The sequence below is a fragment of the Dermacentor andersoni genome, chromosome 9, assembly GCF_023375885.2.
Source record: "Dermacentor andersoni chromosome 9, qqDerAnde1_hic_scaffold, whole genome shotgun sequence".
Lineage (NCBI taxonomy): Eukaryota > Metazoa > Arthropoda > Arachnida > Ixodida > Ixodidae > Dermacentor > Dermacentor andersoni.
This window is the reverse complement of record NC_092822.1, coordinates 75,937,418-75,957,189: the sequence shown is the minus strand read 5'-3', so window position 1 is coordinate 75,957,189 and position 19,772 is coordinate 75,937,418. Positions and strand designations below refer to the sequence as shown.

The 19,772-nt window shown below is 49.8% G+C and overlaps 2 protein-coding genes across 2 annotated transcripts in view; one reads left to right on the top strand and one right to left on the bottom strand.

Moving 5' to 3' along the window:
* The window catches only part of LOC126528266 (uncharacterized), a 137,566-nt gene extending 124,919 nt beyond the window's left edge, over positions 1-12,647 (bottom strand). The window contains exon 1 of the mRNA XM_050176156.2: positions 12,169-12,647. Coding sequence (XP_050032113.1) covers positions 12,169-12,308 — 140 coding nt within the window. The 5' untranslated portion in view covers positions 12,309-12,647. The remainder of the gene's footprint in view (positions 1-12,168) is intronic.
* The window catches only part of LOC126527822 (major facilitator superfamily domain-containing protein 4A-like), a 393,450-nt gene that overhangs the window by 240,834 nt on the left and 132,844 nt on the right, over positions 1-19,772 (top strand). The window lies entirely within an intron of this gene.

Genomic DNA, 19,772 nt, shown 5'->3' with positions numbered 1-19,772 from the left:
TTACCGCGGCAGCTTAGTGGCTATGGCGTTGCGCTGCTAAGCTCGGCGGATTTCCGTTTCGTCAATGACGCAGTCACGTGACAGCTGGGCCGCCTTCGCCCGACGCTTGTGTGCCTAGATTCCGGTGTCCTTTAAGGAGCCTCAGGTGGTCCTGAGTGCCCTACTACGCCGTGGTTCACAATCTCGTCGTCGTTTTGGCACGCAAAACGCCAAAATTAATAGTACTTTAATTCGCGCATAAACATAAAATAACGGACAATATTACATTCAGCTCCCGTTCATGTGTGATTTCCGGGACAGGGAATCGAATCCTTGACCTCGTGGCATCTAACACTGAACCAATCAAGCATTTTTTCAATGTGTGCGAGAGTCTTTCAAGGTGGGGGTAATGCTAGAGTAAAACTTTGAGGTTTCTTTTGTACTCCGCAACCTGCAAAGGCTTTTTTCTATATGATAGGTCATAATAACGCATTTCACGCAACTTAATCGTGTTTTTTTTTTCATCTGCAGCCAGCCCCGCGTCTCGTAAGCGCAGGCGCCGACAAGGGTGCTTAATAATGCCTAAATAATAGTGGGCAGATAATGTTGGTAGGTCGCTTTTTAGAGCCACGAGAACAAAAGGGCCAGGGTCACGCTCAAAAGAGGGCATTGTTACGTTTCGCCTACAACGCGCGGTAATGCCGGCGCGGATGCAACGGACGCCGGGGCTTCGTTCAAAGCGGCGGACATTTTGGCCCGTGCGACGCCGCCGCAACGCTTCCCCGCCAAGCGTGTCCAGGCGTGTTTCAGTGCCACGTGTCTTCGTGTGTGCGTGTGTGTGTGTGTGCCCTCGCTTGTCAAAGCGCGGCAGCCGGGGAGCGGAGTTCCCCGAATGAGGCGCCTGGAGGTCTCTCGGCTCAACCGTTCGCGCCGTCGTGTGGGCGGGTTGGCGATGCGTCACTGCACTCGGTTCAGCAGGTCTCTCGGCTCGACCGTGCGCGCCGTCGTGGGCTCATGCTCCGCCGTCCCGTGACCTTCATCCCGTGACCTTCATCCCGTGACCTTCCCTTTTGGACCGCGACGCCGAGAGTATAAGAGCAGCTGCCCCCGGACGCCAGGGGAGAGGCTCCGATTTGTACTGTTGAGTTACGTGCTCTCCCGTCTCTCCAATTCGGTCGACCTGACCGGCCGCTCTTTTGCTATGTTAGAATAAACAAGTTGTTCTGTTACCAGTCTTCTCTTGCTTTGCCGGGACCTTCGGATGCTTCCAGTGCCCCAGGCCGCCAGGCCAACGCTACCCTTGGGGCTTGCGACCCATTGGCAATAACGGGCGTCAGCACCGAGACCCCAACAACTCGTGCCAGCGGTGCGATTCCAACATCTGGTTGCCAGCGGTGAGATCGCGACAACGGAGGCCAGCAGCGAAGAGATGCGGTTGACTGTATGCTGAGCAGCACAACGACCATCCGAGAGCAGCGCAACGAGCCCTGTGTGATGACTGGTTGCCTGCAGCGGAACGACTGCGCTGAAGTCTTGGCTGCAAGGTTTGGTGAGTGCGGGACTTTCTTCTTCTGAGTTTTGCCAGGCTTTTGTTAGTGTTAGAAACAGAGCTGGTAATTGTGGTTGTCGTTGCTACCGGGTTAGTTTGCGGCAAGACAATAGTAGGCAGTAGAGAAAGCAGCATTCGGAGCAGCCATGGATTTGAAGTCGTTGCGCAAACCGAAATTGCTGGAGCTTGCGAGAGAGTTGGGTCTGGATGTCTCAGACAAACTCAGAAAACCAGAACTGCTAAGGGCTATTCTTGAGTTAGAAGCTGAGGATGACGAGCTGTCGGAATGCCTTGAGACCATTGAGGAGAGGGAGACGGCAAAAAGACAGGAGCGCGAACTTAAAGAGCAAAAAGAGAAACAGGAGCGTGAACTTAAAGAACAAAAAGAGAAAGAAAAAGAAGAGCGCGACCGTCAACACGCTTTGGAAATGAAGCGTCTCGAGTTAGAGATGGAACGCGCTCGTAATGGAAGTCAGGCACACGGTGCAGGAGAACGAGTATTGTTCAAAATGACTGACCTGATGCGGCCGTTTAAGCTTGGAGAGGACATTGGTTTGTTCCTGGTTAACTTTGAGCGAACGTGCGAGAAGCAGGGGTTCTCTCGGGAAACGTGGCCACAGCGCTTGCTCACTTTGCTACCCGGCGAGGCGGCCGACGTAGTCGCTCGCTTGGAGAGAGAGGAGGCAGAGGATTTCGACAAAGTGAAATCGAGTCTGCTAAAAAAGTACCGGCTGTCAGCGGAGGCGTTCCGTCGGAAGTTTCGGGAAAACGAGAAAGGCAGAAGTGAGTCATATACAGAGTTTGCGTACAGGCTTATGTCAAACATGCAGGAGTGGCTCAAAGAAGAGAAAGCGTTTGGTGACCACGAGAAAGTTCTGCAGTGTTTCGGGCTAGAACAGTTTTATAGTCGGTTACCTGAGAACGTGCGGTACTGGGTCTTGGATAGGCCAGACGTTAGTACGGTGGCTCGAGCCGCTGAGCTAGCCGAGGAGTTTGTGACGCGTCGGGCTCGTGGAGCTAAGGACGGTCAAAAGGGTGAATTTGGCTCTAAGTTTGAGAGGCCGAAGTTCACGCCCATGAGAAAGCGGTTCGAGACGAGGCAAGCGCGCGTGTGTTATACGTGCCAGAAACCGGGTCACTTTTCGGCGCAGTGTCCGACCGAACGTGAGGAGACGGCGGCAGCCGAAGCCGAACGCGGAAAGCGGTTCGAGATGAGGCAAGTGCGCGTGTGTTATACGTGCCAGAAGCCGGGTCACTTTTCGGCGCAGTGTCCAGAAACAAAAACACAAGTCGTGTTTTTGTCTATATGCAGCACTGACGAGAACATGAAGCTTCTCGAGCCTTACATGCGAGACCTCCTCGTGAACGGGAAAGAGTGCCGAGTGCTTCGCGATTCCGCAGCTACAATGGATGTAGTTCACCCCTCTTACGTAGAACCCGATATGTTCACGGGCGAGTGCGCATGGATCAAGCAAGCAGTGGAAGCTCATAGCGTGTGTCTGCCGGTAGCAAAAGTGCTTATTGAAGGACCTTTCGGAGCACTTGAGACGGAGGCCGCAGTGTCATCTATGCTGCCCCCCCAGTACCCGTACCTATTTTCGAACAGGTCCGATCACCTCCTGCGCGAGAAGGGGCTTTTGTTTGGTGAGGCTAGCGTTCAGGCCTTAACCAGATCGAAGGTTCGGGAGCTCGCTGAAAAGGCGGTAGTTGCGGGGCCGACGTTGTTGAACGATGAGAAAGGGTCAGAGGCGCAGCAAGCTGGTATTCAGAGCACGCCCGAACGGGATAAAATTGAGCCTGTAGCGTTAAAGGCACCAGATACTGGAGAGGAAATTCCCGATGCGGGAAAGTTAGAAGAGCTTCCGGTCGAGCTTCCGGGACTAGGCTCAGTGACGAACAGGAATGACACCGATCAAGTCATTAGTGACTTAATAAGTAAAGCATCGCTGTCGCCTGAGCAGAAAACAGAACTACACCAGCTCTTACAAGAGTTTCAAGGTCTGTTCTCTGAGAGGCCTGGTAGGACTTCTGTCCTTACTCATGACATAGAACTTACCTCCCCAGAGCCAGTACGATCCAAGGCGTACCGGGTGTCACCCCGCCAGAGCGATATTATGGAGGCTGAGGTAAAGAAAATGCTACAGCTCGGTGTTATTGAAGCGGGTGAGAGTGATTATACCTCCCCTTTGATTTTAGTTGAGGTACCGGGCAAGGAACCTCGTCCTTGCGTCGACTACCGCAGGCTTAATTCCATCACTAAGGATCAAATTTATCCGATCCCTAACATCGAGGAGCGCCTTGAGAGAGTGAGTAGCGCTCAGTTTATTTCCACCCTAGATCTCGTCAGGGGTTATTGGCAGGTTCCACTTACAGAGGAGGCTAGTAGGTATGCGGCGTTCATTTCACCAATGGGGACATTCCGTCCTAAAGTTTTGAGTTTTGGTTTGAAGAACGCGCCATACTGCTTTTCAAGCCTCATGGATAAAGTGTTGCGGGGACAGCAAGAATTCGCTTTACCGTATCTAGACGACGTAGCGATATTCTCCGCGTCCTGGCCTGAGCATATGGCGCACTTGCGGGCAGTGCTAACCCGCCTGCGCGATGCGGGCTTGACAGTCAAGGCTCCCAAGTGCCAGTTAGCACAAGCCGAGGTTGTCTACCTCGGACACGTGATTGGTCGGGGTCGTCGCCGCCCCTCTGAAATAAAGGTGGCCGCTGTGCGAGACTTCCCGCAACCGCGCACGAAGACCGATATTCGGTCGTTCTTAGGTGTCGCCGGCTACTATCAGAGGTACATCCCCAGGTACTCTGATATCGCGGCTCCCTTGACGGATGCTCTAAGAAAGACAGAGCCGCAAACAGTCGTCTGGGATGAGACGAAGGAAAGAGCTTTTAGCGCCCTAAAGAGCGCCCTAACAAGCCAGCCTGTGCTACGATCGCCCGACTACACAAAAGGGTTCGTTGTTCAGTGTGATGCTAGTGAGCGAGGCATGGGCGTTGTACTATGCCAACGGGAACATGGAGAAGTAGAACACCCCGTCCTGTATGCTAGTCGTAAGCTGACGAGTCGTGAGCAGGCGTATAGCGCCACCGAGAAAGAGTGTGCGTGTATCGTGTGGGCCGTTCAGAAATTGTCATGTTACCTAGCTGGCTCGAGGTTTATCATTGAAACGGATCACTGCCCTCTCCAATGGCTGCAGACCATCTCTCCCAAAAATGGCCGCCTCCTGCGCTGGAGCCTCGCTTTGCAACAATATTCCTTTGAGGTGCGTTACAAAAAGGGGAGTCTCAACGGTAACGCCGATGGCTTAAGTCGAAGCCCCTAACGTGGGAATCAGCCTCAAAATTGCTTGTTACTGATGTTTTTCTTCCTGAGGCAGGATTTTTAACCTATTGCTTCTGTGTAGTGTTTCAAAGTGATGATGTGCTTTTTAGTGCAATTTTTCCGATTTGTGGACGCGTTCTGAGTGCTGCTAAACTACTGTAAGGAACTAGGCAGCAGTATAAAAGGGGAAAGAGCCTGGCAGGGCTTAGTGAGGGTTGTGCCGTGCTTGCTGACTGAGCGGTTGACTTTCGGCGTAGTTCTAACGCTTGCCGGAAACGACAACAAAAATGTCAACTCTCCCGAAGTCACTTTGCAGTGTCCTGTGTGCACCTGAACGTGAGAACGAGGCCTTCTCTGTGCGCTGCGCTCAAGAAACGCCAAAGGACGCCCGACTACGGTTATGAGCATCATCGAGCGACATCCCTCCGGACAGCGGATGCAGTCCCCTGACCATCGGGATCTCCTTCCCCCGGCGGGGCGGTCTGTTACGTTTCGCCTACAACGCGCGGTAATGCCGGCGCGGATGCAACGGACGCCGGGGCTTCGTTCAAAGCGGCGGACATTTTGGCCCGTGCGACGCCGCCGCAACGCTTCCCCGCCAAGCGTGTCCAGGCGTGTTTCAGTGCCACGTGTCTTCGTGTGTGCGTGTGTGTGTGTGTGCCCTCGCTTGTCAAAGCGCGGCAGCCGGGGAGCGGAGTTCCCCGAATGAGGCGCCTGGAGGTCTCTCGGCTCAACCGTTCGCGCCGTCGTGTGGGCGGGTTGGCGATGCGTCACTGCACTCGGTTCAGCAGGTCTCTCGGCTCGACCATGCGCGCCGTCGTGGGCTCATGCTCCGCCGTCCCGTGACCTTCATCCCGTGACCTTCATCCCGTGACCTTCCCTTTTGGACCGCGACGCCGAGAGTATAAGAGCAGCTGCCCCCGGACGCCAGGGGAGAGGCTCCGATTTGTACTGTTGAGTTACGTGCTCTCCCGTCTCTCCACTTCGGTCGACCTGACCGGCCGCTCTTTTGCTATGTTAGAATAAACAAGTTGTTCTGTTACCAGTCTTCTCTTGCTTTGCCGGGACCTTCGGATGCTTCCAGTGCCCCAGGCCGCCAGGCCAACGCTACCCTTGGGGCTTGCGACCCATTGGCAATAACGGGCGTCAGCACCGAGACCCCAACAACTCGTGCCAGCGGTGCGATTCCAACAGCATGGACAATTAAGCGGGCATGGGCGAAAGTCAGGGCTATCGAAGGATCTCTGCTCTGTTTCCTTTCCTTTCGTTCTTTCTTTTTCATACATTTCAAGGTGTGGCCGAGATGACCTTAGGCGCCGTCGCGTAGCCGTTCTACACGGCTAGGATAAAGGGAACAGTTTGAAAAGCTTTTTGATAAAGTTTTTCCTTCTTCTTCTTCTTCTTTATGAAATGCCCCAAGTAGAAACATTGAAGACTGTCTAAGACCACTCATGCAAATTTCCGCGCACGAATAACGCAAACGCACAAAATGCGTGTACAGGCACAGTTTCACAGGTAAGTCCGCAAAGCAGACGCAGACTTGCAGAGCTTTGCAGATGAGTGGGCCAACACAAACACACCCAAGTGTACGTGATCATACGTGACTACATATTCGCGAACTTAAACGTGCGTGACACATTTCTAACCCGCATTGTCCATGCTGAACTCCAAAGTCCGTCACGCTCATCCGGAAGATGACAGTTGAGGACACGTAACGGCTTCCTTCATCCATGCAGGCACATACGAGACGTTATGTAATTAAGCTGCTCACGAATATTCATCGTGATCGAGACCGACTTGGATTGTGAGCCTGTTCTCTCTATATCCAAAGTCCGTCACACTCATCCGGAGGATGACCAGCGTGGTCACTGCAGCCGGGCACTGCAAGAGACGTCAGAATAACCCACTCCACAAACACTACACACTTACTACGAAATACTCCAGCACTACCGCGTTTCGAGAAGAACGATACCGCCACCTCACCCCCATCTCTCACCGAAGCTGAAGCCACGGCTTGGAGGTAACTCCAGACCAACACCCATCCTCACCTCACGCTATTCGATCCGATGTACCCCGCCCTTTATCAACCCCTTTGTCCTTTCCGCACAGAGTGAGCTACCTTATACCGCACCACATGGGCCTGCCAGAAAATTTCGAATACCCCCCGCCCCCCCAAGCGTAACGCAATGCACGAGCAGAGATCAGCTCGGCATTTGAGGATCAGCGAAAGCTGACGGCCAGAGCCGTAAGTGCTGCCACCGTCGCTGGGGCCTTGGACTGAAGGCTCCACCCATAACGGGGATCCACCCCTCTCCGTGCCCCATCAAAATCTCTCTCTCTCTCTCTCTCTCTCGATACATATATATCGCTCTCGTCTCATTCGCTGCTACGTCGTTTTCAACATTACCATCATTTTGGGCAGTGTTCTGACCTTCTTCGTAATCTATTTCTTGGAATAGCGCACTCATTAAAATTAACAAGACTGATGTTGCTGTTCCAACGCGAAGACAACCTCGTCTTTCCTCCTCGGCTACACCCACCTACCTTCAGATGAGTTGACGGCGGACCGATCGGTCACTCGTGTAAACAGAGGCGTGAAATTAAATACACGTGAAATGTTGCGTTTTCGTTTTCAATAGTGTACGTGACATCGAGATCAAACGCAATTATACCCCGAAATTTGTAAGTAATCCCGGGCACCCAGCAGCACCACGTGGCCAGCTTCCAGTTATGTAATCACAAGGTAAGGCGGATAGCTATCATTTGTACCGTACCGTATTCGCAGTCCCGGTCACGCTGCACTTTAGGTGTACTTTTTCCCAACGCGTGAAACTCTTAAAAAGTTCGAAATCTTTAGGTGGCTCGTGAGTAGAAAAATTGACCGTCCGGCGTTATTGCACCAAAATTCAATGGCAGCAAAACGGGGGGTCGAACCCACGACCTTTGATGTTAATTAAGGCAAGGATAATTAAGGCACTCGAACACACGACCTTTGGTGGGAGAAAACAATAGGAAGTAACAACGCATTCGAATGTGAATGTCAAGTAACGCAATGAATGTCTCGCGAGCGGGCAGGATTTAACCTTCATCTTCTTTAGCGTACGGTAAAGCGACAGTCAACTTTCCCTACAGTCGATATGCAGAGGTTCGCAGTGGATATGCATGTGCGCAGAAACCTGCTCGCTTCGTGTGCTTCGAAAAAAATGTCATTGCTCGGCAGTTAAGATAGACAAGGCGTACACCAAATAACGGTGCAAAAATGTGCGAAGACAAGAGCGCGAATATTGTTTGACAAATCCATGCGCCAGCCATCATTCATATTGTAAGCGTTCCGTATAAGACTCGAAATGTGGCCTCTGAGATTATAACGGCGCACCTGCGCGCTCGTGCCATCTCGGAAGCCACGCCCGAACTGAAAGGCGCATCGAAACAACGCCTCAACTCGGCGCTCGCGCGCAATCTCCCGTCCGAGGTTCGCGCGGAGAACACTTACCACATTCGACTGTCCGTTCCTGAAACGCTTCCTGCGAAGCTTCGAAGGTCGTTTAAGAATCTAACCAAGCTTAGCGTTAAAGAATCGGCACTATGTAATGCCACCAAGGTCATTTGTCTCCCTAATACAGCTTTGTTTTCATTTTACGCGACCATCGGAGCGCTTAAAAAGACGCGATCCGAAGAAAGCACAGTCGAATGTGCCAGCAGCCGCGCACGTGCCGTGTATAAAGCTTATCTCCCTATAATCACGAGGGGCGCGAAATGGCAAATTGGCGCGATGTTCTTGCGGAAGCCTCCGTGGTGTATTATCGCATCGACCACGCAGCGAGCCGCGCTACATAGAACGCCGCAAACGAAACGAAACAATCGAGAGAAAGTTCCGTCTGTCGGAATGGCGTCATTATATATATATATATATATATATATATATATATATATATATATATACGCACGCACACACAAACCTCGCACGGCCAGGCGCGGCCGTTAATACGGCCCTCGATGGGACACGCGCGCCATGGATCGATGCATTACACGCACCGGTCGCGTACAAATTTCCCGCGCACGTTCGATCCGTTCTGGCGCAAGGTTATCGCAAGAAGGCAACGCGGTGGGTTGTATGCGCGTCCTCTAATCGCGGCTTCATATCGGATGCCGGCACGTGCGCGAAATTCGAGCCGCACCGTAACGGGAAGGCCGCACAGAAAGAACGGGAAGAGCGCGTAATGATGATGGTCATCCGGGGGGCTGATTGAGGCTCGAGCCGTGACGCGAACGCGCACGCGTCTCGTCGGTGTGCAGTGCAGGCGAGTCATCGGAAGGGATTGCGAGGGCCGATAATGAGGAGGAGGCCTCTTTATCGCATAATACGTACCTGATATAACCGAAAGGGGCCATAAGTGCGTGAAACTGCGGTGTCGCGTGTTTTTTTTTTTTTTTTTTTTGATATACGGAGCTCACGTTTTCGGAAAGAGCACATAGAGAAAGAGGGGAGGGGAGAGAGAGAGTGAGAGAGAGAGACGTATAGGCACGCAACCACACGCGATCGTGCGTGCTGCTACGTACCGGCTCGAAACGGTATGCTACAACTGCTGCTGCGGCCAGGGCACGTTCGACGCGTTCGCGACGCAGCGCGCAATCGCGGTGAACTACCGGCGTTTCCGAGAGGTTGTACGGACGCCCACGTGATCACCAGGTCAGGTCGGAATAGTATATAGTAGGCCGACGCTGCGGGCGGGCGACGAACCGAAAATAACGTCACCCACACCGCCAAGACGTGGGCTGGGATATCGGTAGGAAGAAAGACGAGACGAAGTCAAATTGGCTGGGCGTGGGAAGAAACTCGTTTATCGTGCTGCTGTAGTCGGTGACAACCTAAGAGTAAAAGGTTACACATGCACACTGTCCAACTCAAACGCAATTGGCATAGGTGAACCAGCCAATTAGGGTCGCCAATTTCCCTGACGTCAAGCGGCTCTTTTTTTTCTCCTTATAGATCTGTACCTCTTTGTGTCACTGGTTTTATGGTGGTAGCTGAACGCCTTGGCAAGTTTTATTGGCAATTCTAGTGTCAGTGCACAAAGAAAGATAATATTTTAGCTTGAGACAACGACCTTCTATTTTTTTTTAAATTTAACTTGACATTTACACTAGCAAAGTCATTAAACTGCGACGGATCTCCAGTTGGCTCGGCGCACTTTCAGAGCTGCAGGAATGGGCACTGCGTTATTGTGGGCGTAGCTCGTAATCAATCTTGTGCTTGTCATCGACTGTAATCTCCTTCACAATGCACAATCCCATTCCTAAATTTTCTTTTAAGCCTCTCTCCCTTTTCCCTCCAAACCGCCGCTTACCGTCCCGTGACTGCTGGCGGGGACGTTTCAAGTGTTCGCGTATAAACACGAGACAGGTACAATCCCCGTGGCTAACCTCATCCTGCATGCACTGGAACAATAAACTACTGCCGCATTGCTCCTGTCACAAGGGTGTACTAGGCAGAAATAAAATCTGGCGCTCACCCCGTTCTTATAACACACACCATCCCTCATTCACGCCGGCACTACCGAAGACTATACTTCAGAGTTGCCAACATCATTGAATCGCTGGGCTGTTAAGTCTCTTGAAGACATTCACTTCGCGGTAGCGTAACACGAGTCCAACTTTCTAATAACGGCGAGCGCAGCATTTCATTCTTTCCGATTACTGGCGCGAGTCCACCCAGGTCAATGCTATTCATGCCTCGCTGTGGGTGCCGTAGGCATCCGCGTGCCAAGGAAGGTCACGAGTCAATAGTCGGATGGTCCTTGTACTCTGACCCGAGTAGCGTTCATCTGAAAAATCTTTGGCAGCGAGACGGTGGATCGGGCGATACGGTACATACGCGCGCCTATCTCGGGAACTGGTCCCGATAGGGGCCACAGGGGTCGACACCCCTTCCTCTCACGCCTCGTGGCTGACAACGAACGTGTTCACGCGGGGATAAGAAAGAGTTTGTCTTCCTTTTTCGCGGGAATTTGGAGTTTTGCGCCCGCGCACAATCAATCAAACAAACAAACAAACAAACAAGCAAAGGTCTATGTTAAACAGAAACAAAACGAAACAAACAAAAAGGCATCGAGTATGAATTTCACGCCATCCTATAATATCATTTTGATACGCTGGAGGAAGTTCTCATTTGTGAACAATTCAGCAAACTATATTGGGCAATTAATAAACAACTTACTAAACGTTCTTTCTTTGTTCTCAAATATATTTGTCTTTTTTTCTTTCCACGAATGTGCTCATGCCAAGAAATAAAGGTGAACTGCTTGACCTAATCTTCCTTCATGTGGAGCGCATGCTGATCGGACTTCCTGAAGTAAAGGTGCGAAAGGTGCCTGGAAGCATGCCGATCGCGTGTCGGTCTAGGGATACTAAATATTTTGAAAAAAAAAAGAATCCCGCTACACAGAGATATATTTTTCCAGCTGCTTTCAATCGTAACACAAAATGTCAGTTGTGAAGGCCAGCTATGCCTTGTATGGCAGATTTGCTAACGAGGTAAAGGAAACTGTTTATACAAACGCGAAGGGCTCGGTGAAGTGAACAATCGAAGTGTAAAATGTCATTCCCAGTTGCCCATTGGGACGATAAGGTTTTCTTTCAAGATATTATCAAGATCACGGCTGTATTCTCCGGATGTCTGCATTATTTAAACAGGCGCCTTTTGGCGGGCCGGCTTTGCATCATCACAGTATCGCTCCACCAGCCACGTAAGAATACGTATAATAAGGCATAATCTTTAGTTAGGACGTTACTTTCTCTTTTAACGTTGAGGGATCAGTGATGATTGCTTCCAACGTTGATGTATTGCGATTTCCTTGGCAAAATCAGCCCGATCTGTCGCTTCCCATAGACAAGACAACGGGCCCGAAACCAACGAGAGCACTTTCTCATTGCCGGGCGAAAGAAGTCCAACTGGAGAGCCTACGGAAATCCTTGTTATCCTTCGGTCTAGCTTTGCCACACTGACACTTTAAGAGGGAGCTTTTATCTGTCTCACTTTCAGTGCGAAATAATGAGAGCATCACTGCCGAAGACGTCCTAGCGCAAGAATGGAATGATGTCGTCACAGTCCTCCATGAAATTATGTTTCCGGCTAAAAAATAAAAATGTAGACAATCAGTGGCGAAAGATCTAGATGCCCAATATCCGACACGATTTCGTGTAAAGCAGTAGAACCAAGACATCACACAGCGAGTGGCCATCTGAGTCTACCTTCAAATAATAATAATAATAATAATAATGTAAAAGAAAACCTACGAAGCCTACGCGTACTCACGTTTCCAGGCCCTGCTGCAGCGCCCAGTCCATAAGATTTCGATCCACCCGAGGGACGGGCACGCTCGCCGTGGTCGAACGCTGCGCCGCCGACAATCCAGCGCACGAAGCGAACACCAGGAGCACCGACGGGACCATCATCGTCGACGCGGTATAGCCGCACTAGCGCGCCTACACTTTTACTGCTCTCCGGGAGCCACCGGACGCGAAAGGCGAGCTCGGAGTTGACTCCCCTCGAAAGGGAGTAAAGCGGTGTCCGGAGTAGCGAGGTGTCTCGCGACGGGAGTGCGGCGACGGCTCTCGTCACGCGGCAGCACGCGCGCACACACACACACACCTTCGGCGACTCGCGTTGCCGGCGAGCGGTGAGGTTGAGCGGAAAGGCGGCTGGCGACGGAGCGGGGTGCGAACCGGTCGACGCACGGCGCTCCACTGAGACGCCGGCCGCGCTACGCCGGGAGGCTTATAACGCGCCAGGACCTTGACCGGCTCTCCCCGCTTCGGCAGACGATGCCTCGCCGCAGCTTGCTGCTCTTCGCCGACGTCGGAGGAGGCGGCGCCGCCGCGGTGAGATTCCTTCTTCCCCTTCCACGCGTTCTCCCGCCGGACGTCGGTGCGCGGTGGCGAAGACCACTGTAAAGGGGCGGGTAATTGAGACGTGATCTGTCCGCGAGTGTACGCATCCTCCTTCGTCGAGATCGCGGCTCTCAGGGGCTTCTGCGGGGCGGTCCAGCAGGGCTCTCGTAGCTGTCCCGCCGTCCTGAAGCTCGGAGAGTCAGGGATGACAGCCTAAATACGTGTCCGGAGCTTTTGAATACTGGCGATGCGTACAGCCTGAACTAAGGTGTGGTCCGTCGTCACCTCTGATTGCGCCTTCCGTGGTCTTACAACTTTTGCGAAAGGTGCTCGTAGCACAGAACTGCACCATAGTTGTAATTAGGAGCTGCGAAGCTCCCGTACTCAATCTTTGCTGTGTATTAGTGATGGTAGCTATAGTTAGCTGGCTTGCCGTTTGTTTTCCTTTCATTTGTCCTCAGCGGTTATTTCTAACGTGTTGTCCTCAAGCGCAGGTTCTGATCACTTGGCTACCAAGTTTTGAAGGCATCTATGCCTTGATAATACAGGGGCGATGCTGAACTGCACGGGCAAGGCCCCTGGTTAAGGGAAATGGGCTGTCCACTGAATTATGCTGCAAGAACGGAAAAAAAGAGAGACTGTACGTAATATCGCTCCTGTCACAACTTCTTCGATGGGTGAATTGTTCAACTAGAGAATTCATTTTTATCAGACACTCTTCAGAAATTTATACGCTAACGCGCCCTGCCAATCAGCAGAAGGTCACAGGTTCGACTCGTACCAGCGGAGGACGCATTGCGATGATGCCGGAACGCAGAAACGCTCTTTTAGCTAGATCAAGTTAACATTAAAGAGACTCAAGTGGCAAACTTTAATCAGAACCATCCACAGCAGCACTTTCATGAGTTGCATTATGGCTGTATACGTAGGTCTCCCCCCCCCCCCCCCCCCCCCGCGCGTTTTTCGTGATATTTTTTAGCCATCCTAACCATTCTCGGGCTAGTGAATACGGGGTGTTTTATTTGAGTCGTTAACATAATTTTTAAGAACCTTCCCGTGACACGCAGCACAACTCCACTACTTGTGCTAGGTTACTCTCAGAGGCAGACAGTATTCGCGCACAATTGAGAGTAAATATTTAGGTAATTAACATCTTCTTGCTAACCAACTTTTAAACGAATTACTTTACACCACATATTCAAAGTTACGAATTGTAGCCGGTGACATTAGTCATATCCACTCGGAACAAAGTCTAAGAATGACACCACTTTCGAGATATATGTTCCCAAAGTTTGTGATGAAATGCACTGGCGTTCCAGTAGGTTTAGAGCTTCGGTGCATATAAGAGGCGTTTTGCTAAAAAAGAAGTAGGTTAGTGGAACAACAGCGCATATTTGCGGCAAGTTTGACTCCACTCATCTCAAAAGTCGTGCTGGCTTCAAAATTTGTTTCAAGTAAATGTACCTTGTGAAATCGATGGCTTTAATTGGTTTGTTGCAATATGTGCGTTAAAATGTTTAGTAGAAAAGTTCATTAGCAAAATTTTGTTCATTAGACGATTGTGCGTACTGATTTCCCATATAGCTAGGTAAAGTACAACTCTTCGAGTATTCGAGCTCAATATGTAGATTTGTGCTGAGTGCCACAGGTCATTTTTGAAAATTCTGTTAACGTTAATATGAAACACCTGGTATACGTTCTTTATTTCTTCACATAACCGCTAACTAACCGCTATCTTCATCAACCACTAACTTCATCAAACACTAACTGCGTCAACAACTCAGGATATGCTGATGCCAAAGAATGGTTACGGCTTTTCCCCTTAGAAAGAAAAAACAACAACAAAGAAAAGAACATGCTACTCATGCCCAGCAACATTGTGTGGTACATCAACTTGTAGATGCACGCATCGGGGTGCTGAAGCAACCTACGTTTGTCCTTAGTGGAATGTTGGCTCTTACGCATTTGGGAAATATGCTGTTTATTGAAAGGGGCGCTGTGAAAACGGTAAGCGACTGACATCTTTACAGAGCCGCTTACATATATGCCATATGCCACTTACAAATCTTACACGCTGACTTACCTACCTTACACTGTGGCCTAACGATCTTTCAAGAAGGGTAGCACGAAGAAGTCGTATCGAAATAAAGGTTACCGACGACTTCTCCGTTGTAATACTCCTTCCTTGCCTTCACTCTTGAGCTCATTAGCAGCCTGCGCGAAAAGAGCCATTCAGCGCCGCATTGTTAGCAAAACTGAAACAGTCAGAGATCCAAACTGCAGTCTATTATCGCTCGTCCAAGACAAAGTAAACCGTTCCTTAAAGTTTATTAACATTTTATGAAAGAAATGCTTGTGCAGATTCTGCATACGAGTCGTTTAGAACCGTACTACGATGAGTTTAGAAAAATAATTACGACGCGCAGGCCATCTTGATGATTTCGAGGGAGCAAAAATAACTCATTATCCTATGCAACGGCAGCTACGAAAACTGCTAGGTACATAGCGCTGGCAGGAATTATGAGCGTCATTTACTGACTTTATAATTGGCCCAAAATTATGGACCGTTCGGCCTTCTTAACGTGAGCTTGTAAAGTAACAATGTCCGTCCAGGGCCCTTGCTTTCGCTGAGGATGTGCGGGAGGCAGCCATCACGGATAAGTTTCACCAGCTCATTACACGGCCCCCGGTACAGCGCTGAGCTCACCCTGATGCATAAGCACTGTCTAATTCGTTAAAACGTCCGTCGATTCTGTCATCACTTGGCAGTATCCGAAACTAGATCAACCATTTGCTTTTGGTGAACTGAATAACGCACTCGTGTCACGTCGTCGGAAAACTGTATCACTGTAGCTGAACCTGATAGGAAGACCTTTGCTGGTTTGAAAAACGTGAGATCTTCGGGTACCAGTGTTTTGTTGAAAGTACTTAAATAACCGCATATACAAGAATGTATTGCTTCTTGCAAATTTCGTCAATTAATTTCTGAATAGCCGGGACCTTAGTTATTGTGTACTGTAGAAAGCGCAGAAAAATAAAGGCTGTATAAATGCCTTGTTAAACCTGACTTGTGTCCGCTTTCTTTAAGATTCCTTTCGTTCTGTGAGCCTTTCTAGTTGCCTGTGTGACGTAAAGACAATCGACGCGACAATGTCATGGAAACCAGAACGCAGTCAAGCACTTTCTGAAACCATGGTGGGCTTCTGCTAATTATGGATGGTATTTCGAATATTCTGATTTGGTAGAGCAGGTGCGAAGCTGTGGTGGGATCACAATTATTCCGTTTCTTGACACTAAGCAGGCATTTGACACAAAAAGCCACTCGCGTGTCTTTTGTAAATCTTGTTTCAATTAGGTATCGTCGCCCGAACATTGAAACGGATCACGGAGTTTGTAATTCATTGATACAGCTTATGCAAAAAAAAAGAATGAATGAATGGAATGCGAAGTCGTACTAAGTGACTCGCAAACGGCAGTGAAGAATTACGCCAAAAGGTCGAATTTCCAAGGAAGCCCTGTCCATTCTGGCCAAAGCGGGCAGATCCAAAATCGCGAACTCGAGGATCATATGGTTCCCCGCGCACGTCACCACGGAAGGCGACGCGCTCCCGAACCTAAACGAAACGGCGCACCGGACGGCGCGAGACATGACCCGCGTGCCGAACATGGCAACGCCTCTCGCAAGGTAGCGAACACTTCTCGAGCAGAACGGGACAGGCTCACCAGATACATCGACATAACCAGTGCATATTTGAACGCCAGAAGGATATACCCACCGCCTAGTCCTAAACTGATCAGGAGGCAGGCCGTCGCCTGGAGACAGCTCCAGACGAACACCTTCCCTAATCCATTCCGTCTGAAACGTATCTTCCCAGATAAGCACCAGGACGGCACATGGAAATTGTGCCAGGAAGGACCAGCAACACTCAAACACATGCTGTGGGAGTGCAATGTAGTTATAGGAGGGATGGAAGCTACTCCGGAGACCCTGTCGTCGAAGTGGGCCGTCGCTCTGCGCAGCTCAGACCTCGGAATCCAGACGTGGGCAGTTCAGCAAGCCCGTGAGGCGGCGTTGTGGCAGGGCCTTGACGTTCCCCCGTGGGAGACCTGAGCCCGGGTCGCGTTAAACCTCGCCGCACGTAGAAGAAAGTTGTAGCCATCCATCCATCCATGAATGAATGAATGAATGTGTGGTGTTTAGTGGCGCAAGGGCCAGGTATGGTCAAAGAGCGCCATGGCAAGTTAGAAGACCTAGTTAGTAAAGAAGACCAACTTGGCCAAGGCGTTCCGAAAGGAAGTGTAGACAGTCTATTTATTTTCAGCTATGTAACCCATGAGTTGCCACATATCTTCCGCACTTTGCATCGTTCTCTTTAATGCAGACGACTTGTGCATGTAGGCATCTGGCTCAAGTGCTCATGTCATGCCGTGCATCTTAAAAACACTGCCGGGTAAGAATCTGTCACATTACATAACACCTTTGTCTTATCCCGAGATACGTGAGAATGCTCCGCGTCGAACTAGATTGCCGCTCGATACGGCTATGGTTGCAGCTCATGCGGCAGCACAAGTTTTTAGACGTTTCTCTTGACAAATCATGGCCTTCGTCTGCAAAAGCACTAGAATAGAAAATTAACAGTTTCTGATCAACAACTATTGTTCACTGTGCAGATATGGGACGGAGCAGCAGGCCCTCCTATTTAATACGCGTTCAGTGTGCAATTATTGCACAAACGACAGCATATTCTTCTCCTGCATCTCGAGCCCTATCACGTAGTTCAGGAAGCGCCCCCAAACATCTGATCGTACCGCGGGTTGCTGCCAGAGTCACGGTAATTGTGACGTCTCGTCAACCACCTTTTCAGACTGCACGTCTTGTGGCCACAGGTCGTCACTACTTTTCTTCGGACGCTCTCTACCTGCTAGTCATCCAAGCTGCTGCAAGCTGCTCAGAATCGAAACGCGCCACACTGGCATTAGGTTATAACGCAGCGCAGAAACCTTCAGTTCTTGCGCGTTCACCTTGCTGCGATGTCGTGCATGCCGGCATCACTCTAATCGGTCGTCGTCATCATCATTCATCCCGTCTTTTTTACCCTTTCCCCTCTTACCTCTGTGTGGAGCAGCAGGTTAGAGCAGGTCAGGCGGATCTCTCTTCCCTTAGTTCAATAAAACCTGTATATCTATCTCTTGAACTGCTTAAGTTTCGCATCCTGCGTTACTACTAAAATTTTTTGTATATGGTCACTTCCATTCCTGGACAAGCTCGTGAAATTGTGATGTGCCTGCGGTTGCAGCAAAACGTTCAATTTTGTCAGAAATTTACACTACGTACCGGGATTATACCTGCATAGAGAAAGACGGTTCCTGTCAGAATACAAATTTTACGTGCGCGTTCATTATGCCAACACACCAATAACGAAGAACATCTAAGCAGTGTCACTCTACGTCTACAACGGCAGAACTGTATACTGGGAGTTCGGGAATATTGTGCTTGTATTTGTGGCGCTCACAAGGGACGTGTTTTGAGAGTGCCCAGGAACGCAATTTTTTTCTTTGCATGGAAATTTTACATCTGATGTCACCGTATATATATATATTTTTTTTTCTCTCGTTCATCGTTTTGGGCGTATCTGTTAATTCATAGAAGAGAAAGCAGGCGGCGCAACCCAGTGGCGTCACCATTTCTTTAAGCACAGCTAAGCAAAGCTAATAAAGTATGACTTTTCTTTCTAGTCTTGCAGTACGCTTACAGTATTGTTTTCAACTGGGACACGTCCTTTAGTGGAAGGGCCTATCCACAGTATTGTACGATACGGTTGACGTCGTTGCGTACAGTTTGCGCTGGTTCGTTTTTTAAATTTTATTATATGATTTCTTTTGTGTGTGCTGTGCTGGACAGTTGACGACGTAACTGTGTCACTATCGCCCTGCTGTTTTTCTTGCAGTAGCAGGGACTACTGGACATTCTTTGGCTTGATTTTATCGGTGCTTGACCTTCCCCATTCTTTCCGTTTCTTTTTGTCCTTTGTTTATTTTTATATCTGTCATCTCCATCTGAGGTAACAATCCTTGTGCTAGCAGTAAAGGTTGTTCCTTCACTCTCTAATAATGTCTAAAGAAAGAAACAAAAGAGACGAGGAAGGCAGGGAGGTTAACCGGAAGATAGATATCCAGTTTTCTAGGTAAGGGGAGACAGAAAGATCTTTAAAGAAAGAGCGCACACACATGAAAAGAGTGGAAGAAGGGAAAGAAAGGAAGAATAAAAAAAAAAACACACGCACAGACAAAGACACAGTCGTGACACTCCTGTGTTCGTTTTGCGCTGTCATCTATGAGAAAGTTATCATAAACAGCAGGTTTGACCGCAAGCCCATCCGTGTGCATTGGCACGGCCAGCGAGTCACGTTTTGTGGTCACACCGCCAGATGGCGACTGTCGTCAGGTTAGCTTATATTTACGACGAGCGATAATTGAGGCAAACACGATCTGCCTGCCTGCCAGCAAAGCAGTACAGCTGCGGCACGTTTTCCCCACTGTGTGCGCGTGGGGCCGTGTAATTGCTGCCGGTTATGGAGATACAAGGCGGACCAGGACTGACTATTAGAAGCTCCGCTACTTCTATATACTCCTACGCCGCTAGCCTACGCGATGAGTGATTGTGGTCGTCGTAAAGGTAAAGGCAAAGGCAAAGGTAACGGCAGTAGCTTTTGTGACACGCATTTAGCCAATAATGTTTGCTCAAGGACACGAAAAAAATTGTTTTGATAGCGTGTTATCAAACCTCCTAACCTAGGCAGCGCTGCGAGACACTCACAAAGTTGATATTCATTCACACGAAATGGTAGAAATTATCCACTATCACGAATGTATGTCGTTTCTTAAATTTTAGTTTTAACTTTCTTGTTTTGGTATGGAACGTGTCTCGGCAAGCTATTTAAATTATACTCATTTTTTTTTTGTCCGCGCGCGTTGTTAATGTGCATTTATAAGCAGTTTTAGTGGCCCTGATAGAGGCGTAAGACATCA